The sequence below is a fragment of the Oncorhynchus gorbuscha genome, linkage group LG09, assembly GCF_021184085.1.
Source record: "Oncorhynchus gorbuscha isolate QuinsamMale2020 ecotype Even-year linkage group LG09, OgorEven_v1.0, whole genome shotgun sequence".
In the NCBI taxonomy this organism is placed as follows: domain Eukaryota; kingdom Metazoa; phylum Chordata; class Actinopteri; order Salmoniformes; family Salmonidae; genus Oncorhynchus; species Oncorhynchus gorbuscha.
In genome coordinates this window covers 73,704,659-73,731,785 of record NC_060181.1, presented here as the reverse complement: position 1 = coordinate 73,731,785, position 27,127 = coordinate 73,704,659, and the positions used below count along the sequence as shown (strand labels likewise).

At 42.4% G+C, this 27,127-nt stretch overlaps 1 protein-coding gene across 2 annotated transcripts; it reads right to left on the bottom strand.

Moving 5' to 3' along the window:
- Nucleotides 1-2,499: 2,499 nt before the first annotated feature.
- Nucleotides 2,500-26,563, bottom strand: LOC124044043 (TBC1 domain family member 8-like). 2 transcript variants are annotated; one of them, XM_046363395.1, is made up of 20 exons: nt 26,197-26,563; nt 23,764-23,874; nt 23,504-23,622; nt 23,079-23,307; nt 22,726-22,966; nt 17,160-17,367; nt 16,476-16,661; nt 16,170-16,322; nt 9,498-9,648; nt 7,729-7,943; nt 7,478-7,595; nt 6,509-6,794; nt 6,235-6,382; nt 6,039-6,137; nt 5,878-5,946; nt 5,494-5,740; nt 4,895-4,960; nt 4,621-4,707; nt 4,421-4,548; nt 2,500-4,316 (listed from the first exon to the last, which is right to left on the bottom strand). In XM_046363395.1, exons 1-20 carry the CDS (start codon nt 26,321-26,323, stop codon nt 3,849-3,851), a joined length of 3,456 nt encoding a protein of 1,151 aa, XP_046219351.1. In that variant the 5' UTR covers nt 26,324-26,563; the 3' UTR covers nt 2,500-3,848. The 2 variants fall into 2 exon arrangements, with proteins under 2 accessions (XP_046219351.1, XP_046219352.1); XM_046363396.1 differs by having other exon boundaries at nt 4,421-4,521.
- Between the last annotated feature and the right edge of the window lie 564 nt (nt 26,564-27,127).

The window sequence follows — 27,127 nt, the reverse complement described above, 5'->3', positions numbered from 1 at the left end:
ACCAGAGGACATTTCTCCAAAAAGTATGATATTTTGTCCCTGTGTGCAGTTGCAAACTGTAGTCTAGCTTTTTATAGCAGTTTTTGAGCAGTGGCTTCTTCCTTGCTGAGCGGCCTTTCAGGTGATGTCGATATAGGACTCGTTTTACTGTGGATATAATACATTTACATTACATTTAAGTCATTTAGCAGACGCTCTTATCCAGAGCGACTTACAAATTGGTGGGTTCACCTTATGACATCCAGTGGATCAGCCACTTTACAATAGTGCATCTAAATCTTTTAAGGGGGGGGGGTGAGAAGGATTACTTTATCCTATCCTAGGTATTCCTTAAAGAGGTGGTGTTTCAGGTGTCTCCGGAAGGTGGTGATTGACTCCACTGTCCTGGCGTCTTGAGGGAGTTTGTTCCACCATTGGGGGGCCAGAGCAGCGAACAGTTTTGACTGGGCTGAGCGGGAACTGTACTTCCTCAGTGGTAGGGAGGCGAGCAGGCCAGAGGTGGATGAACGCAGTGCCCTTGTTTGGGTGTAGGGCCTGATCAGAGCCTGGAGGTACTGAGGTGCCGTTCCCATAATACTTTTGTACCTGTTTCCTCCAGCATCTTCACAAGGGCCTTTGCTGCTGTTCTGGGATTGATTTGCACTTTTCATACCAAAGTACGTTCATCTTTAGGCGACAGAATGAGTCTCCTTCCTGAGCAGTATGACAGCTGCGTGGTCTCACGGTGTTTATACTTGCGTACTATTGTTTGTATAGATGAATGTGGTACCTTCAGGCGTTTGGAAATTGCTCCCAAGGATGAACCAGACTTTTGTAGGTCTACAATTTTTTTTCGGGGGTCTTGGCTGATTTTTTGGTATTTATTTTCCCATGATGTCAAGCAAAAAGGCATTGAGTTTGAAGGTAGGCCTTGAAATACCTAAAGATTTTGCAATTGTTTTAGATGCCATTCCCTCAGGTGTTGCTATGTTATTCAGGAACATGTCAAGACCTGACCCTCAGAGCCTACCTTCTATTGAACCTGTTGACTCATCAGTAGGAAAGATTTGTTTCTCTTTTGGTCCATTCAACAACAGAGCGATACAAACCCTGTTTCAGCAGGATGTTGTATCTATATACCTTATGTCATGCCTTATTGGAATGCATTTATTGATAATATCTGTTGGAAAAAGGTTTGGATGTTGCTACACATACCTACTTGTTAACAAAAATTAAGGAAGTTTCCTTTAAAATTATTCATAAATATTATCCTGCCAACCACTATATGAAGAAGTTTAAGGAAAACATCAACTCAAATTGCTCCTTTTGTAATGACCACCCAGAAACAGTTGTGCATCTTTTTTGGCATTGTATGCATGTAAGAAAACTGTGGCAAGACATCAGTAGGTTTATAATTGAACACATTTATGAAGATTTTACACTATTGTGGAGAGATGTACTGTTTGGATTCTTTACATACAATAGAAATAAGCAGAATCATTTTTATGTAATTAATTTCATTATTCTTTTGGCCAAATTTCATATACACAAATGTAAATTTCCAAACAGAAAACCACATTTTCGTATCCTACAAAAAGAAATTGAACTGTATTTTAAGACGGTTAAATGCTCTACTAACAAAAAAGCTGTTAGAATTGTAAGTATATGCATGTCCCTTAAGGTCCTTGTGTAATTGTAATGTGATATTGTACCCCCTAGCTCGATTGTCCATTGTTTGTAATATATGTATGTTGTGTTCCCTCATGTGCTTTATGAATTGATTTGTTGTTAATAAAAAATAAAAAATAAAAAAGTTTTGCCTTGAAATACATCCACAGGTACACCTCCAATATATTCAAATTATGTCAACTAGCCTATCAGAAGCTTCTAAAGCCATGACATAATTTTCTGGAATTTTCCAAGCTGTTTAAAGGCACAGTCAATTTAGTGTATGTAAACTTCTGACCCACTGGAATTGTGATACAGTGAATTATAAGTGAAATAATCTGTAAACAATTGTTGGAAAACTTACTTGTGTCATGCACAAAGTAGATGTCCTAACCGACTTGCCAAAACTATAGTTTGTTAACAATACATTTGTGTTATTTAATTAGTTATTGATTTATACTGCTTTAAATAACATTTTATGTATTTCTATAAAATCCAAACTGGAATCTTTCCTCAAAAGAAAGGTTGTAAAAGTATGCTACACATTCATAGAATAAATCATACCTAGTTTGATGATTCTGTCATAATCAGTGGAAAACATTATTGATTTATATAGCTTTAAATGGCATTTTATAGATATGTTTTTCCATAAAATCAAAACTGGAATCTTTCCTCAAAACAAATTTTGTAAAAGTATGCTAGACATTTATAGAATAAATCATACCTAGTCTGTTGAATGGCCGAATGTCTGAATATAAAAGCAACTTTACCTCAGTGAATGTTTGAAGGGATAAAGGACTATAAAACGTTTGGGAACCACTGGTCTATGCAATACATTGAATAAGACAAGGATGCAACATTGTTTTTAATGATTTACAAAGAAAAGATGTCCGATATTTTGCAGCAGACACTTTAAAGAAGTGATAAATGGCCTGAGTTAGGATAATGCACATCAAGTGAACTTGTGAGTGTGCACTATGAATAACATCAAGGTGCATCTGTAGGCAATTAGAAGGCATCAGACTGGTTCTGGAATAACCAAAACCTCAATTTAACACCACTACTGATTTGAAATTGAAAAATCAAGTTCTCTATATAGAAGACTTACTCAACTAAATCTGAGGCACAGCAGTTCCGTTTGTTTAGTATCAACTGATTTTAAGAAAGTATTTAGGACTTTAGTCTATAACATAATACTGGTCACTTAGACTTAAGGCTTGAATGAAGAAATATGCTTGGTAGAATAATAAGGCTCAAACAGTTTTAGAACACCTAAAATAAGACTTCTTAAAGAACAAAATCATTCAATCAATACAGGATAAACACTATTGATTAATGTACTGCATTGTTGAGGAGCTAGCACAAGTATTTCACTGCACCTTTTATACTTGCTGTAAACCGTGACGAATGTGATTTGACAAAATATATAGGTGCACATTTTTAATGTGTCGCACATAAAAGCAAGATTCCAATGTCCATTATTGTATGACAAACATTCGGCAGTTAATAGTTCTTGACTCCTTGGGCTACATATAAAAAAAGGAAAATGAAAAAGCTTGTCCAAAATGATACACTGCAGGCGTACACGCATAACATATTTGGGCAGAAAAGAAAACTTGTCTGCTCTACTTGATTGGACAATATGGCAAACAAGTGTGTCACCAACCAGGCAGCCAATGTTAAGTCAAGTAAAATGTCACTAAAACTGGGCACATTTCAGTTTGTTCCCATTTCATAGACTGGATGAAGCAGAATGAAAACGTGTGTATAAATACTGAGCAACGAAAAATAACCCTTTTCATGGTGCTATGTGTAGTGCATGGTGTGTGACGTTCTCACAGTAGTATATATGATTATGACTGATGCATCATGTAGTCTCTTGATTATCATGCATGTCTTGGTTTTGGTTAACCTGCTTTCAGACAGTTGTTGATCCCAAAAGACAAGGCCACCTTTCTTCACGGCTACATCAGGAGAGGAAGACCTACACATCTACATTACTTCTCCTTTGTGCTCGACCAACGACTCAATATAGGCACATACGGACTCTTGGTACCCACTCATCCTTTTAAGACGGAGGACACAGACAACACTTATTGGGGACAAAGGTGCCTGGACAGCTAGATAAGAAACTAGATTGGAAGCCCAGTATTGGGTCACACTGTGGTTCTCACATCAAGGTTCTGTTGGTCATGTTGAAATCAGCTGGTCCCTTGCTGGAGCATAAGCAGACCAGCCCTTTCATGGTACTGTTTCACTTTTGCCTCAGCCACCTTTGCTGACAGGTCCATCGGTTTCTCAAAGAAGTTGACTAGCTGCTGTTCTGTGAGGAGAGAAGCCAGGATCTGAGCGTAGCTGACCGCCCACTCGCTCTGACTCTCAGACCCTGAACTCTTTCTGGTCCCCTCCTTTCTCTCTCCTTCTTCTTCTTCTTCAGTGCTGAAGACAGGATGGTCTTCTTGACTCCCCTCCCTGTGATCATCCTCTACCTCGTCCCTGGCCCCACCCTCGCTGCTGACCTCTGACCCTGAGCAGCGGCTGCGGTGACCGACCTCGCCGATCTGCAGCACCAGGCTGGTCACTGTAGCGATGGCCTGAAAGAGCTCATTCTCGTCTGGGTTGCCATGGAACATGCTGTAGAGGGTCTTACAGAACTGGATGAACTCCCTCTGTAGAAAACAATAATACAAGGTTATTGTGACTTACTTGGTACCTTTCAATGACTCTTTGTTTAATAGATCCCTGATTGAATTAATTGTTTTATTGTATGTACCTGGTTCATTGGAGGTACAGGTTGCTCCACATCCTTCTCCTTCTCTTTAGCCAGGTCTTTCAACATCTGTTTCAACTGTTCCTGAAAGTCTCTCATCTCCACTTCAACATGAACACACACATCAGGAGCTACAATCAACGTGATAATCTAAACAGACCTGCGCTGTAAATGTGAATCTGGAGCAGTGTGTGAATACTTACCATTGGGCAGCTCTACATGGAGTGGTCTGGTAGTGGACAGCTGAGGGCTCTTCAGTGGAGATGGGTCATCCTCACTCTCAGTCAGAGCTACAGGAAACAGTCCCATTATGAAGAATGTTCATCTCTAGTTAATTCATCAATCAAATATATTTTATAAGGTCCTTTTTACATCAGCAGTTATCATAAAGTGCACATGTTATTTAAAGATAATAGCATGTCCAACTAAAGTACATGAAAGAGAAGCACAACACCACAGGAAGGATATGTGACCCACCTGGAGGTATGTGCAAACGATACAGTAGTCTGACCTTTTCATTCAGTTCCTCAAAGTATAGCGTATCTGAAACGGAGAGACAAACACACAGAAATGTCATTGGCCTTAAATCACAATGTGTGTCAATAAATGAAAGGTTAGTGCTTATACTGTCAGTAAATTCTAGGTTAGTGTTTATTCTGAATGATAGAGGGCCACAGAGGGAGCCCTTCAGATGTGTGAGTTTAAGAGGTGAATTTACATCATCTTGATCTTCCTCAACTTCAGTGGTTCTCACTGTACTGTACACAACATCTACTCCTAAAAGCCTTGGCTGGATATTGATTCCCATAAAAGCTTTGTGGGCTGAATTCCAGATGCCCATAAAAGCATAGTGGGCAGGTTTCCAATGTTCATGACTTATATGCCTTACAAGGGAATTTGAATGTGAGATAGCCTGGTGTTTGTTTTCTTGGTTTTTGTATATACTCGCAGGTACAGTCACGCACACAAACTCATATTACACACAGTCTCTCTTCAAGCACTCACTTACTCTCCCTCCCTTTAGACACACACCCTCCCTCTCTTTCTCTTTCACACACAAACACTCGCTCACATACCCAGCCACCCAGCGAACTCTCTGAAGGTGATGAGTGAGTCTCTGTCCTGGTCCAGTAGTGTGAAGGTCCGGTGGGCCACGGTGTCAGTATGAAAGCCACAAAGCCAGGGAACCAGCAGCATGTACAGGCTCTTAAACTGGACCCGGTCCACTCTGTACTGCTCTACATAGGGCCGGCCTGGGTCATGGTGCTGGAGGGCCAATGTGGTGCCCCCATCGCCCCAGTACAGGTTGATGAAGTGCTCTGTCTATAAGACAAACAGAAACAGAAGTGTTGTTGTACAGTTGGACTATAAGCAGAGGATGTTATTATTGTGTTCTGGCAATGCCTTTCTTAGTGGTCCTGGGGAGATAAATGAAGGTGTATTGAATTGAACTGAAGTACCTTGAAGAGGTCGTAGACATCAGCCAGGTTTTCAGGGGATAGAGAGACATCTGGGGTCACCACCCTGAGCTAAATACACAGAGAGGGAGGGGCAAGGTCAGAGAAGTTTGGAGAGGAAAAGCATAAGGTTTGTGACTGTTTATGTGAAATGAGAGAACCACCGCATTCTCCTTGGTGGTGTCCTCGTGTGCTTGGAGAACCTGGATCCGGTGTCTGCATCGCAACTTCTCTATTTGTCTCACCGTCAGGTCTCCAAATTTCTGACAAGACAGAACAGACAATGAGAACAAAGATCAGCTCCACACTGTCACTACAACCCTCTGGTGGTGTGGAGGGAGTATTGCAGTGCCGTCTTACCTCATAGGAGTCAGCGATGAGGTCAGTGATCAGGGTGTGTTGTTTAACAGGCGGTCTGCCCTCCTCTTCCCCACTCTGAGATGAGAGAGGGTGAGGGGTAGGGGTAGGGGGAGATGGATCCTCATCGTACTTCACCTGGTCCAGAAAACTGTAGACAGAGCCAAGAGTAAAAATAAAAGGCATGATTAACTATTAACATCCCACACATCAGGGTTGGCCAATCTTGTCTACAGAGTGCCTGTGTGTGCAGGCTTTTGTTTCCGTCAAGCATTACCCAGTGAGGATCATGAGTGCCTGGCTGTCATCTGCACTAGCACACAGTGCCGTAGCGTTAGCATCCAGCACAGCTAGCCCCAGCTGGAAGATGGCTTTGATGCCGTGAAAGAAGAAGCAGTCTACCACACAGACAGCGCTGCGGAAGGGAAGCACGCTGAGGAAGAGGGTGAGAAACCAGGACAGGGAGATGGAAGAGAGGGGGGAGAGGTCGGGAATGTGCTCGGCCAGCTCGGGAAGACGATCCCGGATCAGCTCTTCAAACACTGACTGGTCCACCTGAGCACCTGCAAACTCAAACACAAGTGGAAATCTACAATATTATAGATAAACACACACATAGAAGTATAAAATAAAACATATTTTTTATCCCATCGAAGGAAATGTTTTTTTTTCTCATGGAAATACTATGGGTGCATACTCATGATGTATACTCATTGTGAAATATCCCAGATAAGTTATATTTTAAAGACTATTTGAGCCAGGAAGTTGCCTGGAGATTAACAATCTATTTTCTAAGGAGAATACGTAAACAACTGTCCTTTCAAAGCAGAACAGGCCAGACACTCATTCAGACAGAACAGTTAAAGGAAGAGGAAATGACTTTGAACGCATTTCATATGCGCCATAAATAAATAGCAACACAAAGCAGAGGAAATTAGCTTGTGTTTCAGCACACGCTTCACATGGCTAAAGAAAGCCTTTGGATATTGTTGGCTCAAATGGCAGTCAGGGCAGAAAAACAGCCCTGACAGAATAAACATGCCACAAGGAAACCATATTCAAATCACCTAAACACCAGAACAGCTCTACAGGAAAATGCGTGTGTACTAATAGTCTCTCTGCTGTGTCTTTGATAGTACTTCTCTAATGTACAATACTAGCTGAAGTAAACACACCATCGCTGTAGTAAAAGTACTGTAGTAGCAGTAGCAGTGGTAAACCTATACAGGTCAGTTTGACATCTCACCTATGACTCTGCGGTTGAAGTAGTCAGGTAGCATTCTCTCACACACAGCCACTAGCAGTGAGAAGGCCTCCTCCTCTTTAGTGTACAGCAGCAGCACAGATGCCAGGATATTCATCGACTAAAAAGACAGACAGGCAGACAGTCAGTTATATTGTCTGTAACTGTATGGTTATGGACACTGGACACACTATACAGTTGACTGTACACATGTGCACACACTGTGACATACTGTATGGTGGTGGGTACCTTACCTGGCAGTAGCCAATCTTGGGGTTGCGGTGGGCATATGCGGTGAGGACACGGCGCAACGCGGCAATGCCTTTGACGTTCTGGAAGGCGGGGTGGTCTGGCAGAGAGCGGTGCAGGTCTCTCTCGATCTCCTCCGTGGCCAGACTGCTTTGCCCCATAGACTCTGTCACCAGCCCCGAGTAGTAGCCTGGGTGGGATGCCAACTCTGATGAAGCATCTGCGTTTCCAGGGGGAAAGGTATCAGTGTTACACAGCAACAGCATATAACTACATATATGAAGGCCTGGTCAAACAACATCCCCTTTCCCTTTCCTTTCGATCTAAAAGGAATGGATAAATCACCTTTCCGGTTCTTTCAGATCTGCAAACACCAAAAAGGTAGTTCTGGGTTAACCGAGATGACTTTGGGACAAGGCTTGTTTTTTTTAAACTAGCTCTTTCCCTTTGTTGACTCCCCCTCTAGGATGTGAAAGGATGCTTTCAGATCATTGAGAGGGAGTAAACATGGACCTAGGATAGTTTGATATGGGGCCAAATAAAACAGTCTGTTCAGTTCTATCCCAGTGAGTGGTGAAGCCACAATCGGTTGCCTGTCTGTTTCTGGTGCAGTGTGTGCAGAGTGCTCACAGGCCTAATTGCTTGTTTCCATTGGAGATGTGGTCACAAGTTATTTGTATGCCCACTAAATCCTGCTGCTCTGGATTCCATATTACATTCAATTTGATGCTAACAGTTATGGCAAAGTAGGGTCCCAGAGAATGGACTCTACAATGTTCTAAAAAAGGGAACTGCTTGCCTGGTAAAAGCCACTCCACAAACTTTAAGATAAAATGGCACATACTAGAATGGCTAGGTATGGTACAGTACACAGGAAAGGAACGGAAAGTAGGCAGTAGAACAGAACAGCACTCTCTCTCTCTCCCTCCTGGAAGCAACGTCAGCATAAGAACTGTTCGTCGGGAGCTTCATGAAAAGGGTTTCCATGGCCGAGCAGCCGCACACAAGCCTAAGAACATCATGCACAATGCCAAGCGTTGGCTGGAGTGGTGTAAAGCTTGCCGCCCATGGACTCTGGAGCAGTGGAAACGCGTTCTCTGGAGTGATGAATCACGCTTCACCGTCTGGCAGTCCGATGGACGAATCTGGGTTTGGCGAATGCCAGGATGACACTACCGAACCGAATGCATATTGCCAACTGCAAAGTTTGGTGGAGGAGGAATAATAGGGCTGCTTTTCATGGCCCCTTAGTTCCAGTGAAGAGAAATCTTAACGTTACAGCATACAATTAAATTCTAGACAATTCTGTGAATACAGATTTGTGGCAACAGTTTGGTGAAGGCCCTTTCCTTTTTCAGCATGACAATGCCCTCAAGCACAAAGCAAGGTCCATACAGAAATGGCTTGTCAAGATTGGTGTTGAAGAACTTGACTTGCCTGCACAGAGCCCTGACTTCAACCCCATTTAACACCTTTGGGATGAATTGGAATGCCGACTGCCAGCCAGGCCTAATCACCCAACATCAGTGCCCGACCTCACTAATGCTTATGGCTGAATGGAAGCAAGTCTCCGCAGCAATGTTACAATATCTAGTGGAAAGCCTTCCCAGAATAATGGAGGCTGTTATAGCAGCAAAGGGGTGGACCAATTTATTAATGCCCATGATTTTGGAATGAGATGTTCAACGAGCAAGTGTCCTAATACTTTTAGTCATGTAGTGTATGTGGCCTGTTGATATAGTAACCAATAACCTCAGACTCCTCCGTCCCTCACCAGAGAAGGTCATCCATAGCTCTCCCCGTAGCGACTCTGGTATCCCCATGGCAACCAGCTTCTGGATCTTCTCTGTGCGGAACATGTGGACGCCTCGACCGTACTCCAGGAAGTGGTCCTCCCATAGACGCTCTTTCACCTGCTCCATGGTCTACAGGACACACACATAACCTTCAGCAAATTGAATATAGTACTGTAAGCACATTCTTAGCACTATTAACCACAATAGCCGTGGCCTGTATTAGGAGGTCAAGTTACCCATGATGCCAGCTAGGGGAGAACAGGGATCAATATGTGTAAATAATAAAAGAGATGTACAGAGTCACAACTTCATCCCAGACCTGCCACTTTATCACATTTAGCATACCCTGGTTTCCAGTCTGTTTCTGATTCGTTCTACTACATTTTTGGTATGACAACAACAAAGTCGTTCTTGAATTACGTTGGCATTAGTTTTTTATGTATGCGGGTACATCTTCCCATCCTGAATCTACAAATATGGTAGCTTAATGACTTTAAATAATTTTGTGCGACCATTAGGAGTGAATCATGAATCATGGTAACACCAATGAGACAATTTAGGTAAATTAGTATTTCATGAAATTAATGCCACAAAAGTTCCTCAATTCTTTAAAAATAATTTACTAAACCGATATGATTCATAATTTTGCTCACAATGTTATTTACCTTAATTTAAATTGACTACCACCAATACACTTTGGAACAAATAAATCAATCATGTACACTGTTTAGCAGTGTTATATGTGTTATATGTTATATGTGCAACCAGAGGGAAAAACATTCTAGACCACCTTTCCTCCACACACAGAAACACGTACAAAGCTCTCCCTCGCCCTCCATTTGGCATATCTGACCATAATTCTATCCTCCTGATTCCTGCTTACAAGCAAAAATTTAAGCAGGAAGCACCAGTGACTCGATCTATAAAAAAGTGGTCAGTTGAAACAGATGCTAAACTACAAAATTGTTTTGCTAGCACAGACTGGAATATGTTCCGGGATTCTTCCGATGACATTGAGGAATACACCACATCAGTCACTGGCTTTATCAATAAGTGCATCGAGGACGTCGTCCCCACAGTGACTGTACATACAGTTGAAGTCGGAAATTTACATACACTTAGTTTAGAGTCATTAAAACTAGTTTTAAACCACTAAACAAATTTCTTGTTAACAAACTACATTTTTGGCAAGTCGGTTAGGACATCTAATTTGTGCAATGACACAAGTAATTTTTCCAACAATTGTTTACAGACAGATTATTTCACTTATAATTCCCTGTATCACAATTCCAGTGGGTCAAAAGTTTACATACACTAAATTGACTGTCGCTTTAGAAGCTTCTGATAGGCAAATTGAAATTATTTGAGTATATTGGAGGTGTACCTGTGGGTGTATTTCAAGGCCTACCTTCAAACTCAGTGCCTCTTTGCTTGACATCATGGGAAAATCAAAATAAATCAGCCAAGGCCTCGGTCTCAGAAAAAAAATTGTAGACCTCCACAAGTCTGATTCATCCTTGGGAGCAATTTCCAAACGCCTGAAGGTACCACGATCATCTGTACAAACAATAGTACGCAAATATAACAACGATGGAACCATGCAGCCGTTATACCGCTCTCTGTCTACTAGAGATGGACGTACTTTGGTGCGAAAAGTGCAAATCAATCCCAGAACAGTAAAATACCTTGTGGACGTACCAAGCCTCCCCAGCTTCCCCTTCACCCAAATCCAGACAGCAGATGTTCTGAAAGAGCTGCAAAACCTGGACCCGTACAAATCAGCTGGGCTAGACAACCTGGACCCTCTCTTTCTAAAACTACCTGCCGCCATTGTTGCAACCCCTATTACCAGCCTGTTCAACCGCTCTTTCGTATCGTCCGAGATTCCTAAAGATTGGAAAGCTGCCGCGGTCATCCCCCTCTTCAAAGGGGGTGACACCCTAGACCCAAACTGTTACAGACCTATATCCATCCTGCCCTGCCTATCTAAATTCTTCGAAAGCCAAGTTAATAAACAGATCACTGATCATTTCGAATCCCACCGTACCTTCTCCATTGTGCAATCCGGCTTCCGAGCCGGTCACGGGTGCACCTCAGCCACGCTCAAGGTACTAAACGATATCATAACCGCCATCGATAAAAGACAGTACTGTGCAGCCGTCTTTATCGACCTGGCCATGGCTTTTGACTCTGTCAATCACCGTATTCTTATCGGCAGACTCAATAGCCTTGGTTTTTCTAATGACTGCCTCGCCTGGTTCACCAACTACTTTGCAGACAGAGTTTAGTGTGTCAAATCGGAGGGCATGTTGTCCGGACCTCTGGCAGTCTCTATGGGGGTACCACAGGGTTCAAACCTTCCTTTTCTCTGTATATATCAATGATGTCGCTCTTGCTGCGGGCGATTCCCTGAACCACCTCTACGCAGACGACACCATTTTGTATACTTCTGGCCCTTGCTTGGACACTGTACTAACTAACCTCCAATCTAGCTTCAATGCCATACAACACTCCTTCCGTGGCCTCCAACTGCTCTTAAAAGCTAGTAAAACCAAATGCATGCTTTTCAACCGTTCGCTGCCCGCACCCGCCCGACTCGCATCACCACCCTGGACGTTTCCGACCTAGAATATGTGGAAAACTATAAATACCTAGGGTGTCTGGCTAGACTGTAAACTCTCCTTCCAGACTCATATTAAACATCTCCAATCAAAAATAAAATCTAGAATCGGCTTTCTATTTCGCAACAAAGCCTCCTTCACTCACGCCACCAAACTTACCCTAGTAAAACTGACTATCCTACCGATCCTCGACTTCGGCGATGTCATCTACAAAATAGCTTCCAACACTCTACTCAGCAAACTGGATGCAGTCTATCACAGTGCCATTTGTTTTGTTAACAAATCACCTTATACCACCCACCACTGCGACCTGTATGCTCTAGTCGGCTGGCCCTGGCTACATATTCGTCGCCAGAACCACTGGCTCCAGGTTATCTATAAGTCTATGCTAGGTAAAGCTCCGCCTTATCTCAGTTCCCTGGTCACGATAACAACACCCACCCATAGCAAACATTCCAGCAGGTATATCTCACTGATCATCCCCAAAGCCAACACCTCATTTGGCCGCCTCTCCTTCTCATTCTCTGCTGCCAGTGACTGGAACGAATTGCAAAAATCGCTGAAGTTGGAGACTTTTATTTCCCTTACCAACTTTAAACATAAACTATCCGAGCAGCTAACCGATCGCTGCAGCTGTACATAGTCTATCTGTAAATAGCCCCCCCATCTATCTACCTCATCCCCATACTGTTTTTATTTGATTTACTTTTCTGATATTTTGCACACCAGTATCTCTACTTGCACATCATCATCTGCTCATTTATCACTCCAGTGTTAATCTGCTAAATTGTAACTATTCTCTCCTATGGCCTATTATTGCCTACCACCTCATGCCTTTTGCACACACTGTATATAGACTATATTTTTTCTACTGTGTCATTGATTTGTTTATTGTGTTATTGGCATGTTTATTGTTTACTCCATGTGTAACTCTGTGTTGTTGTCTATGTCACACTGCTTTGCTTTATCTTGGCCAGGTAGCAGTTGCAAATGAGAACTTGTTCTCAACTAGCCTACCTGGTTAAATAATGGTGAAATAAAAAATAGAAAATAATAAACTGGTGGAAACAGGTACAAATGTATCTATAGCCAATGTAAAACGAGGCCTATATCGACATAACCTGAAAGGCCGCTCAGCAAGGAAGCCAGACTATGGTTTGTAACTGCACATGGGGACAAAGATCGTACTTTTTGGAGAAATGTCCTCTGGCCTGAGGAAGCTGTTTGGCAATAATAACCATTGTTATGTTTGGATAAAAAATGCCCTAAAAAGTGTCAAAGACTCCAGCCACTCTAGCCATAGACTGTTCTCTCTGCTATCGCACGGCAAGCGGTACCGGAGCGCCAAGTCTAGGTCCAAGAGACTTCTAACTAGCTTCTACCCCCAAGCCATAAGACTCCTGAACAGCTAATCAAATAGCTAACCAGACTATTTGCATTGCCTGCCCCCCCCCCTCCCCCAGTCTACACTGCTGCTACTCGCTGTTAATATCTATGCATAGTCACTATAATAACACTACCTACATGTACAGTTGTGGCCAAAAGTTTTGAGAATGACACAAATATTAATTTTCACAAAGTCTGCTGCCTCCGTTTGTATGATGGCAATTTGCATATACTCCAGATAGTTATGAAGAGTGATCAGATGAATTGCAATTAATTGCAAAGTCCCTTTTTGCCATGCAAATGAAATGAATCCCCCCAAAAATATTTCCACTGCATTTCAGCCCTGCCACAAAAGGACCAACTGACATCATGTCATTGATTCTCTTGTTAACACAGGTGTGAGTGTTGACGAGGACAAGGCTGGAGATCACTCTGTCATGCTGATTGAGTTCGAATAACAGACTGGAAGCTTCAAAATGAGGGTGATGCTTGGAATCATTGTTCTTCCTCTGTCAAACATGGTTACCTGCAAGGAAACACATGCCATCATCATTGCTTTGCACAAAAAGGGCTTCACAGGCAAGGATATTGCTGCCAGTAAGATTACACCTAAATCAACCATTTATCAGATCATCAATGACTTCAAGGAGAGCGGTTCAATTGTTGTGAAGAAGGCTTCAGGGCGCCCAAGAAAGTCCAGCAAGCGCCAGGACCGTCTCCTAAAGTTGATTCAGCTGCGGGATAGGGGCACCAGCAGTACAGAGCTTGCTCAGGAATGGCAGCAGGCAGGTGTGAGTGCATCTGCACGCACAGTGAGGCGAAGACTTTTGGAGGATGGCCTGGTGTCAAGAAGGGCAGCAAAGAAGCCACTTCTCTCCAGGAAAAACATCAGGGACAGACTGATATTCTACAAAAGGTACAGGGATTGGACTGCTGAGGACTGGGGTAAAGTCATTTTCTCTGATGAATCCCCTTTCAGATTGTTTGGGGCATGAGGAAAAAAGCTTTTCCGGAGAAGACAAGGTGAGTGCTACCATCAGTCCTGTGTCATGCCAACAGTAAAGCATCCTGAGACCATTCATGTCTGGGGTTGCTTCTCAGCCAAGGGAGTGGTGCAAACACATCCTCCGAGAGCAACTTCTCCCAAACATCCAGGAACAGTTTGGTGACAAACAATGCCTTTTCCAGTATGATGGAGCACCTTGCCATAAGGCAAAAGTGATAACTAAGTGTCTCGGGGAACAAAATATCAATATTTTGGGTCCATGGCCCGGAAACTCCCCAGACCTTAATCCCATCGAGAACTTGTGGTCAATCCTCAAGAAGCGGGTAGACAAATAAAACCCCACAAATTCTGACAAACTCCAAGCATTGATTACGCAAGAATGGGCTGCCATCAGTCAGGATGTGGCCCAGAAATTAATTGGCAGCATGCCAGAGCAGATTGCAGAGGTCTTGAAAAAGAAGGGTCAACACTGGATATATAGACTCTTTGCATCAACTTTGTGTAATTGTAAATAAAATCCTTTAAAAAAATACTTATGAAATGCTTGTAATTATACTTCAGTATACCATAATAACATCTGACAAAAATATCTAATGACACCGAAGCAGCAAACTTTGAACATTTATATTTGTGTCATTCTCAAAACTTTTGGCCACGACTGTACATATTACCTCGACCCCGGTGCCCCCACACATTGACACATTGACTCTGTACCGGTACTCTATAGCCCAGCTATTGTTATTTACTGCTGCTCTTTAATTATTTAAAGAGCAGCAGTAAATAAGGCGGTAACACCAATGACATAAAACTGAGTGACACACATTATACTGGTAAAAATAGGGTATTTTAATAGCCTTATTTGTTTTTGTTGATCTATACAATATATTAAATACTTTTGTTCACTGTCTAGGATTCCAAATAGTAGATAGATATCTCTAAATCCCCAAAACATTTCACTATACCTCTCTCTACATATCACCAGTGAGACAAGCCAATTTGCTTGCCTCCAGTAGTTTTTTACAATGAATACAAATAAATGTTTTGCAGTATAAAGGACTTACATATGCTCTTATTAAATAACAGTCAAATAAATAGAACATTTATTTGTAATGTTTTTGTAATTTTAAAGTGTTTTTACATGGTGCCAAAATCAAGGGACAGCATTTACCACCGGAATCCAAGAATCACCCTATTTCAACTAGAAACTGGAAACCAAGCTAAACCTTAAACCAGTCCTAATTCACAATATTTAACATCAAGCCTATGTAACAGTATAACTTTATACTGTCCCCTCACCCATACCCGGGCGCGAACAGGGACCCTCTGCACACATCAACAACAGTCCCCCATGAAGCATCGTTACCCATCGCTCCATAAAAGCAGAGCAAGGCGAACCACTACTTCAAGGTCACAGAGCAAGTGACGTCACCGATTGAAACACTGTTTAGCGCGCAGCACCACTAACTAAGCTAGCCGTTTCACATCTGTTACACCTAGACTGAAAACACATTGGCCAATGTAGTCCTGATATGGCTGCAGCCACCATTATTATGGTATCTGCTATCTAAACACCATAATAATAGAGGCCCTATTCATATCAGGGCTACAGCCTATGGTGGGCCAGTTTCCATACTCACAGCCGTGCTGTTGTTGGGGTCAGGTTGAGAGTGATGGTAGCATGCCATCAGAGCCTCTGTGTTCACTGTTTGACGTAGTGCTCTCTCCTCGATATCCTCCCCGTCACAGTACATGGTGTCATAGCAGAAGGTGTAGTAGGGAGACGAGGAGGTCTGGAGCAGCCAAACGCCAGAATTAGTCAAATATACACAATTAATATGCAGCAATTCTGCTTTGTGGACTAGGCCTGTTGGGCATCACCATGAGATGTGATGTGTGTAATTGACAACAGACATTTAGCAGTTAGTAGTGTTGCTGTAGCATACCAGAGATTTCTTGCTGCGGAACATGGAGTGTTTCCACTGGAGGGCTCTGAGGCGTGATGTCAGGCCGTCCACCAGGCTGTCTCTGTCCTGCAGCTCGATCAGCTGGAAGGCCTTCTTACTCCTCACGCTGACGATCACTGGGTTCGGCAGCAGGCTGGTGCTCTCCGCCTTCTCTATGGAGATCACCTGACAATAAAACAGGAGGAGACAGGGGTCAGAGGTGAACAGCCAAAGAAATAACTGTAGCGCTATTTACTTGTAAAACAGTAATAACACAGTAATAAACTATGAATAGCTTTTATGTATAGCAGAGCCATACATACATTTATATATAGCTTCATGTATGACTGACTGGTATATAATGTAGATAACCATGGTAAAGCTAAAGGTGTAAACTCTAACACTTCCAACAACATTGTGTAAACAGCATTAGCCACATTCCACCTACGTTACACTTTAACCAGCAGAGAAGCAGGGTCAACATAGTATGTAGCCAAAATACACCACCACTCCAAAATACACTACCTCTAGCACAAAATACACTGCAGTACACTGATAAAGGCTCTCCTCTGGGAAGGCTGGATTAACCTTAAGAGCTAAGCTAGGGGAACTTGTGAGGGATTTTTGTGTGAGACCTTTCTATAAATCAAATAGGGAGGCACTGCAATATGGTACAATGGGTACCTCTGAGAGAGGGATAAGCAGGCTGCAGTGGCCCTCCTCTCGGCTGGCGAAGCATAGGTAGCTGTCGGTGGTGAAGAGTGTTCCTGTTGTGTGACAGCGGGCATGGGGCGTCCACACTGAACACAGCGCCACTTCCTGAAGACGTTCGCCCCGTGGTAGCCGAAATAGAGCCAGGACATATGTCCTTAACGCCTGCTCCTCCAGAACCCTGAGGGGGAAGAGTTAGAGGGACACTCAGAAAGAGATACGTAGCTGGCAGGGGGGAAACAGATACAGTGAAACGTTCTGTTGCAAATGAGTGACAGCTAGGAATTCAACCTCCAGGATAGAGAGAAGGAGAGCGTAAATGATAGATTGTGGGTGAATCCTCAAGGCCTTGTTGCCTTTAGTGACCTAGACATTTCTGACAGAGAGTCAGGAAAACTTGAATGGTAATTCCACCCATTTTCAATCTCATATTCATTATCTCCAGCACAATACAAGTGTCTACATATGTGGAAATGGCGTATTTCTACATTTACTTCTACTCAATGACATCATCAAAAGTTTAAACATTTAAAAAACATTGATTTTCAAACACTATGAGATTCACGGTGACGTGGGGAGCAGGAAAATACCCTCCTTATGGCTAGAAACTCATTGCAGGTTTTAAAAATCACAGTTTCTTTACTTTTAATCGTACCCTGGTGGTTTAGGACGTTTTGTTCTTATCTTTTTAACCAATGATCATAGAATCGCGTTTTCAAATCAAATCTTATTTGTCACATGCGCCGAATACAACAGGTGCAGACCATACCAACTGGAGCCTCGCGAGTGGCGCAGTGGTCTAAGGCATTGCATTGCAGTGCTTGAGGCGTCACTACAGATCCAGGTTCGACCCCAGGCTGTGTCACATCTGGCCGTGACCGGGGGTCCCATAGGGCGGCACACAATTAGCCCAGCGTAATCCGGGTTAGGGGAGGGTTTGGCTAGGGGGGGCTTTACTTGGCTCATTGTGTTCTAGTGACGCCTTGTGGCGGGCCGGGCACCCGCAGGCTGATTTCGATCGTCAGTTGAATGGTGTTTCCTCGACACATTGGTTCAGCTGGCTTCCAGGTTAACTGGGCGGGTGTTAAGGGGAGCAGTTTAGCGAGTCATGTTTCGGTGGATGCATGACTCAACCTTTTTCGCTCCCAAGCCCATTTGGGAGTTGCAGCAATGAGACAAGATCGTAACTGGATCACAATTGGATATTTCGAAAATGGTGGAGAAATAGGTGGACAAAAAAATAAAATAATAATAATTTACTAATTAAACTAAATGAAAAATAGTAACACAATAAATTAACAATAATGAGGCTATTTACAAGGGATACCAGTACTGAGTCAATGTACGGGGTAGTCGAGGTAATTGAATACCCCGTACCGGTCAAACATTTTAGAACACCTACTCACACAAGGATTTTTCTTGTGTGAGTAGACATCACAAAGACATCAAACAATGAAATAACACGTGTCACACCCTGATCTGTTTCAACTGTCTTTGTGATTTGTCTCCACCCCCCTCCAGGTGTCGCCCATCTTCCCCATTATCCCCTGTGTATTTATACCTGTGTTCTCTGTTTGTCTGTTGCCAGTTTGTCTTGCTTTTTCCAGTCTCTCTTTTATCACCCTCCTGGTTTTGACCCTTGCCTGTCCTGACTCTGAGCCCGCCTACCTGACCACTATGCCTGCCCCTGACCCTGAGACTGCCTGCCGACCTGTCCCTTTGCCCCCCTCTGGATCACCGACCTCTGCCTTACCCTGAGCCTGCCTGCCGTCCGATACTGTTGCCCCTCATCTGGTTTACTGAACCCTGCCTGCCTTGACCTGTCTACCACCTGCCCCTGTTGAAATATGTTTATTCGACGTGGTCTGCATCTGGGTCTTACCTTCATACCTGATAATATGGAATCATGTAGTTACCGATTATTTATTTTTTAACAAATCTAAATATATTTTACATTTGGGATTCTTCACAGTAGCCACCCATTGCATTTATGACAGCTTTGCACACTCTTGGCATTCTCTCAACCAGCTTCACCTGGAATCCTTTTCCAACAGTCTTGAAGAAGTTCCCACATATGCTGAGCTCTTGTTGGCTGCTTTTCCATCACTCTGTGGTCAGACTCATCCCAAACCATCTCAATTTGGTTGAGGTTGGGGGATTGTGGAGGCCAGGTCATCTGATGCAGCACTCCATCACTCACCTACTTGGTCAAATAGCCATTACACAACCTGGAGGTGTGTTGGGTCATTTTCCTGTTGAAAAACAAATGATAGTTTGACTAAGTGCAAAGCAGATGGGATGGCGTATCGCTGCAGAATGCTGTGGTAGCCACAGTGGTTAAGTGTGCTTTGAATTCTAAATAAATCACAGAGTGCCACCAGTAAAGCATCCCCACACCATAACACCTCCTCATCCATGCTTTACGATGGGAAATGTACATGCAGATATCATCCGTTCTCCCACACCGCGTCCCACAAAGACACGGCAGTTGGAACCAAAAATCTCAAATTTGGACTCCAGAGGAAAGGACAAATTTCCACCGGTCTAATGTCCATTGGTCTTGTTTCTTGGCCCACGCAAGTCCCTTCTTCCTATTGGTGTCCATTAGTAGGGGGTTTCTTTGTAGCAATTCGACCAATAAGGCCTGATTCACACAGTCTCCTGTGAACAGTTGATGTTGAGATGAGTCTGTTACTTGAACTCATTTATTTGGGCTGCAATTTCTGAGGCGTGTAACTCTAATGAAGTTATCCTCTACAGCAGAGGTAACTCTGGGTCTTCCTTTCCTGTGGTGGTCCTCATGAGAGCCAGTTGCATCATAGCGCTTGATGGCTTTTGCAACTGCATTTGAAGAGACTTTCAAAGTTCTTGAAATGTTCCATATTGACTGACCTTCATGTCTGAAAGTGATGATGGACTGTAGTTTTTCTTTGCTTATTTGAGCTGTTCTTGCCATTATATGGACTTGGTATTTTACCAAATAGGGCTATCTTCTGTATACCCCCTTAAGATGGAAAGAAATTCCACAAATGAACTTTTAAGAAGACACACCTGTTAATTGAATTGCATTCCAGATGACTACCACATTAAGCTGGTTGAGAGAATGCCAAGAGTGTGCAAAGCTGTCATCAAAGAAAAGGGTGACTATTTGAAGAATCTCAAATATAAAATATATTTGGATTTGTTTGACACTTTTTTGGTTACTACATGATCCATATGTGTTATTTCATAGTTTTGATGTCTTCACTATTATTCTACAATGTAGAACATAGTCAAAATAAAGAAAACCCTTGAATGAGTAGGTGTTCTAAAACTTTTGACCAGTAGTGTACATGTAGGTAAGGATAAAGTGACTGTATAGATAATAAACAGAGAGTAGCAGCAGCATATGTGAAGAGTGTGAAAGATTGTGAATGTATATCTGCAGTGGTGGAAAAAGTACCCAACTGTCATACTTGAGTAAAAATACCTTAATAGAAAATGACTCAAGTAAAAGCAAAATTATTATTGAGTATGAGTCTAAAAGTATTTGTTTTAAAATATACACAAGTATCAAAAGTAAAAGTATAAATAATTCAACTTTTCTGATGTTAAAAAACCTGATGACATTATTTTCTTGTTTTGTTTTTTCATTTAGGGAAAGCCAGGGGCACACTTCAACATTCAGACATAATTTAAAAACGAATCAGGTGTGTTTAGTGAATCCACCAGACCAGAGGCAGTAGAGATGACCAGGGATGTTCAGTTGATAAGTGCTTGAATTTCACAATTTTCCTGTCCTGCTGTAAGGTTCTGCTTTTCTTTTCTTAAGTCAACCTTGTGTTCTTTTTCTTGTGTTCTTGAACATAGCCCTGTTTATTTGTGTTCTGGAACGTAGCCCTGTCTTTCATTTTTGGTCATTGATTTCACCTGTGTTTGTTTCTCACTAGCTCCTTATTTAGTTCATTTATTTCTGTTTGTATGGTTGTGAGGTATTGTTTGTTTTTGACTGCCTACCTGTGTTTGACCATTGCCTGTGACCACGATTCCTGACTTCTGCGAAGGCTTAATAAACATCCGCGTGTGAATCTACACCTTTTTCTACCTGAGGATTCATTACACCTGCTAAGCATTCAAAATTTAACGTGTACTTTCTGGTGTCAAGGAAAATGTATGGAGTAAAAAGTACAATATTTTCTTAAGGTATGTAGTGAAGTAAAAGTAGTTAAAAATATAAATAGTAAAGTACAGGTATCCCCCAAAAAAGACTTAAGTAGTACTTTAAAGTATTTTTACGTTAGTAGTTTACACTACTGTATGTGTGTGTGTTGGAATGTCAGTGTAGTATGTGTGAGTCTAGAGTTCAGTGAGTGTACCTCAAGCCTGTGCAAGAGAAAAATGAGAAAGAAGTCATGTAGACACTGTTTTGGTGCTGGAGATAATGAATACGAGGTTAAAAAGAGTTGCTCTTGAAATAATCCACATGTACCCACAGACAATTAGATAAAGGCAGACTATTTTGGTCACTACAATTTAGGTCAGGTAATTTTTCACTTCCTGTTATGGTATTGTGATGAGGAATTTACATAAAGTCACTAGTTTGAATGATGGGGAGGGACAAAAAGAACACTCATTTGAGAAGGGCTGAATGTGAGGAAGTTACCAAATGAATGATTAAACAGTCTGTTACACCCATAGAGAGAGAACTAAATGCTCTAGCCTAGCTCAAGTACAATGTTTACCACCGCAAGCTGTCATTTTACACAAAAAACCTGAAACTGAAAGTGTTATGGTGAATGTACTACAGGTGGAACTTAGACACACACACACGTACACACACATGTACACACACACACACAGAACTAAGACTGAACGAAGAACAGGGGTGTATTTATGAGCTACCTCTCCAAGCGAAGGTATAATTTCCCACAGGATATAGCTGAAGTGCCTTCCAGTCACACTGAGACAAACACTGATTTATAACGTATGGTGCAGTGCTGTGTCGTGGAACGCAGCCCATCAATCACTACACAACTGTTCTGATACCAGCCGGAACCCAATACACAGGCAGTGGAAGGAAGGAACATTGTAAAAAAATATATATTTTCCCACAGACTAACACGATACGCTGTATTCCTGTTATGGCTGAAACACCTAGGGGCAAAGTCTAGATATTTACAAGTCTTTATGAGCTCATCAGCCTATAATGTCTGTCTATAGAACATGACTGAACGTCCCTCTCGGCTCAAAGGAAGATCAGTTGCACTATGATGCTATGGTTATACAAAGGATGGTCGGAATCTAAAGGGAAGTAAATCAGTTAAGATATGAGGGGTTTTCAGGAAGCGCTTGATGAAGTCTCTTTTGACCAAAACAGATAAGAATGAGAACCTTATTAAATTACTGTTTATCAAACTGATTAATCAGGCAAGCAACTGTTCTAATCATCTCAGATGATGTGGATCTGAACAAAGCGAATGATACAACCGCACAAAATCCACTGCCCTCCTTTACACTACAATACGATACAACTTTAACTTTTTCTGCGTTGCCTGCCGACCTCTTGGTGATGTTGGAGGACTGCTGGAGGACTCGGTCCAGCTCCAGGCCTTCACTGTCCAGCAGGCGTCGCAGGGCGATGTCAGCCAGCTGACCAATGACCCCAAATGCCTCATCCAGGCTCAGGAACATGGAGAAGTCCAACTGGCACCGCCGCGTCATCACACGCACCATGTCCGTCATGAGACCCGTAGAGACCCGCTCCAGCCTCGTCACCTCCGCCCACGGGATCACAAACTTCACTGAGGGAGAGAGAAGCGGTCAAACATTCAAAGTTCACAACCAGTTCACAACCAGTAATACTGGGGGCTATTCTGTGTGCTAATGAAAGGAAGAGCATTTAAGGGGACTGACCTTCCTTTCCCAACAGGAAGGAGTAGAAGGCCATGTGGTTGATGCTGAGGTAGAGCCAGCCCTGCCGGGGGACCCGCCCCTTCCAGCAGCAGCAGGAGTAGGTGGTGACCAGCTTCTCTGAGGAGGGCAGGCCGAAACATAGCTCAAACTTCAGCAGCGCCTCCCGGAACTTATCAGGCTCCTCCTCCTGAGCCGCCTGCCTCCCCCTCACCTCCTCCGCTATCAGACCCTGGAGGAGGAGGAGAAATAAATGAGAGAAAGAGAAAATAAAAGGAGAGCAAGAGACACAAATAGAAAAGAAAGTCAGGAGGAGAGAGATCAACAGTCGAGATTAGGTTGAATACTGTGATTTTCGATAGTAGGCCTACAAAGAATTTACAGCGTATCACAGGTCTATAGTAGGTCTTATTCTAATAGTACAGTACCTTGACTTTCCCTTTTACGAAGCTGGCGACATCCTCCTTGTTCTCAAACACTGAGAGAGAGTGGAGTAGGTTCTGGACCAGCCAGTCCCAATGTCTGTTCATCTCTCCGACAGCAGCACCTGTATAACAACACACACACATACAACACCCATCAGAGAGATAGATACACAGAGAGAGAAAGAGAGAGAGCTAGAGAGAGACAGACAAATATGAGAATCAGAGAGATAGAAAGCAAAGGAGAGAAATGTCAGAGAGCTTACCACAAGCTATTGTCCAGCTGACCTGTGACCCAGGCATCTGTAGTAGGATACGGAACGGTGTGACCCGGGCATTGGAGTCCAGCACTGAGTCCAGAGCTCCCACCAGAAGTCCTGGACAGACCAGAGCAGTCAGACACAGAAAGAGACCAGAAAATACTGAGAAATAGCATCTGACAACACATACATGGCAATGAGCTCATTGACATATGGGAGAGAGAGGCCACATTATACCAACCCATATAAACTGAAATCACATTTTCAAAGGATAAGACAATTGTATTAAGCTCATAAGGCATTAATAAGATATACTCTAACATAAATAATCAATGGTTAGCATTAGTGGAATGACTTTTGAACAGCAGGAAGTTTACAGATTGTGCCTTTAAGCAGATGGGACACAAAGGTACCTATTACACATAACGCCAGAAGGCTAAAGTCATTACCACGTCTATCACAGACCAAGACATTCCACAGTGAGGTGCCAAGCAGAAGAAGATTGGCACTGGATAGGACATAAACTGGTACAACTTACAGTCACTAACAGTCTCATAATGGCCACATTATGTGAGAGCATAACATAGGCTTACAAGCTATTGAGAGACTCAACACAAGTATTGCTGTTCTCTGTTTGTCACTATATTGGTCCACTAGAACCAATGGCTAATAGTATTGGATTGGAGACCCCCCCCCCATATCCTCCACATATGAAGCCCCAAAGCCATGGTCTAAAAAATACAAACTTAATATAGAGCCCCTAACATCCCATCCAATATGGTTGACAGTGACACCCCAGTTGACGTTCAAGAGAAACTGCACTACTCTACCCCAAGCTTTCAATTTCCATCCAGACCTAACTCATTTGTACCTATTAGGCATTGCGAAGGCTACATTAACCCTGGAACCAGCATTTAGGGAGAACTTACACATCCAGTCATCCCCACCAGTCATCAGCCTAATGGAACCAGATAGGCTCACGAATACCCTGAGGTAACAGAGCCTACACTCATCATCATAGTATCTCTTTAACTCCACTGCTATTCATGGTCATGCTTTCCCACGGAGGCCAAAGGCACCAAACACTAGTCCCTCTTGTCTAGTTTTCATTCTGGGTTTTCTTTGCCATTTTCAACAGAATGGAGCATTTAAGGAGCACTAGTAAAAACAGTCCTAATAGCAACACATTACATCCCTCAACTACAATAAAAAATCAAGTTAGCAAGAACAGTCTGTTAATGATTTGGCCAATCAAATGTGTAATAAGCACACAGCAGGCAAGACAAGGCTTACTACGTTCAATAGGCTACAGTCTAGTCTGTATGAGATCACTATCTAGTGTTTGGCATTCTCACTCCCGCCCAACCGCCCGCCACAAAAGAGGAGAGGGACGGAAGACAAACTGAACTCCTGACAAATAACCCTCTCCTAGAGCACTGCCCATTCCAGACCACACCACATCTATAAGCTCTGCCCATCTGCCACTCTGAACCATGACAACCTGGCAACACAAACGTATTTGTCACCAAACCGCTTACATTGTAAGTCCCAACTTAAACTACTGTAAATCATGTATTGTGTTCTGCTTATATAGTTCACTGAGTTTGTATGGCTGTGGACAATGGACATGTAGAGTGTGCTCAGATGTAGAGAGAAAATAAACCCTATGTATATAAATAACTAAAAATTCCCTTGTAGCAAAGTGCTCTTTGTGAAATAGGAAGCAGAAGATACTTTAGCTAGTGACACAAAATTATAGAGGTTGCAGATGTTTTTATGTTCTATCTTAATCAAATCATAGATTTCTTCTTCCAATTGATATTGTACTTGTTATTCTCTTCATATAACAAAACATACTATGGTGTGGTTTTGTAAGAAGAGCCAACCCCAATACAGCTAGGGCTTTGTCTTACCTTTCACCATGGTGACAAACAAATACTGTAAATCATAACCAATTGCCGGGCTGTTTTTATATTGTTCCTTTTATGAGATGTCTACTCTCTATCCTCCTGTCCTTGATGTGTTCAGTTAAGTATGAAAGTCCCAGTGGTGATTAAACAAAAACAAGACCAGGTGGCACCTTATCAAAGTTCATCATCAGACAAACACTGTATCGAACTTAAAGAAATCAAGGAAGACCTGGAACAAAATAAATGTCTAAATACTATATGCAAAAAAGTTGCCTGTTATTGCTCTAAGGTGTTGACGACACCGAATATGGAGAAAACACTTGTTTCCCAAGTAATGCTGTGTAAAAATCCTGAGCCTATTTAAAGTGATACATTGTTGCCCCGATTATGGCAAGTTGCAAAATTGTTTATAAATGATTTGTTACTGTGTTGCAAGTGTATTCCGTAGATTGGTGTATCCACATAGGCTGCCAAAGCTGTTGAAATCAGACGACAGACAGTGAGATGAAGATGGGAGGGGGCGTATTACCTGTAAATTTCCCCCCTGTGTCCCCATGCCCTCTTCTGCGCTGCAAAAGGAAGAATTCGTTAGATTTTTCGGTAACCCAAAGCTTCAATGCATTTTTCAGCAAAACTTCCTCCGGATTCAACCACATGCTTTCAAAACAAGAGATTTACAAAGAGAATGGACGAAAACAAAACAAAGCCGATTGTAGTTTTTGTTGTGCTATTGATAGAATGCACACTTCTTCAGCAGTTCCACGCGTCGGAGAAAATTAGGTGATTTCAGAATCATACATGACTGATCTCAAGCGCTGTCGGAGATAGCAGGCGTCTTGTGCTCATATTTTCTCTCACACCGGTTGCAAATGTAGCCTACACAGCGAGCGTCTTATTTCCGCATTTAACCCAACCTTTCCTTCCCAACATCCTTCCCATAGTTCCGGCGAAAGCGAGGAAGTTTAATTTCACTGTCCCTTTGCTTTGTGAATAGTTATTATGTAGTAGTAGCCTATTCATTGAACATCATACAAAACTAAACCTGGGAATAGAATTGGATTGTAAACACATTGTTTACCCATAGTAAAGGGGTTTAGTCATGTGCCATATGCTGTCTGATGTGTGCAAAAAATACGTCAGTAGATGAGGTACAGTACCTATTATATCAATGCTGCATTATGCTTACAATGACAGAATATTTGTCATAGTCTTTGATCATACCACATATTAATTTAATGACATAAATACCATGTTGGTGACATGCTCACTTTGCTTTTCAATGATAAAGTACCTATAGAGTCTAGACAATATAACAATTTACATAATGTTCTATATGGACATATATACCCATCCCCATAGCCTACTTCTGTGGTAAAATAGAGGTTGCAACATGCATGCTTGACATGTAATCAACAAATAACAAATACAGGATTTCATTATGATGTCTGTTTTAAAATATG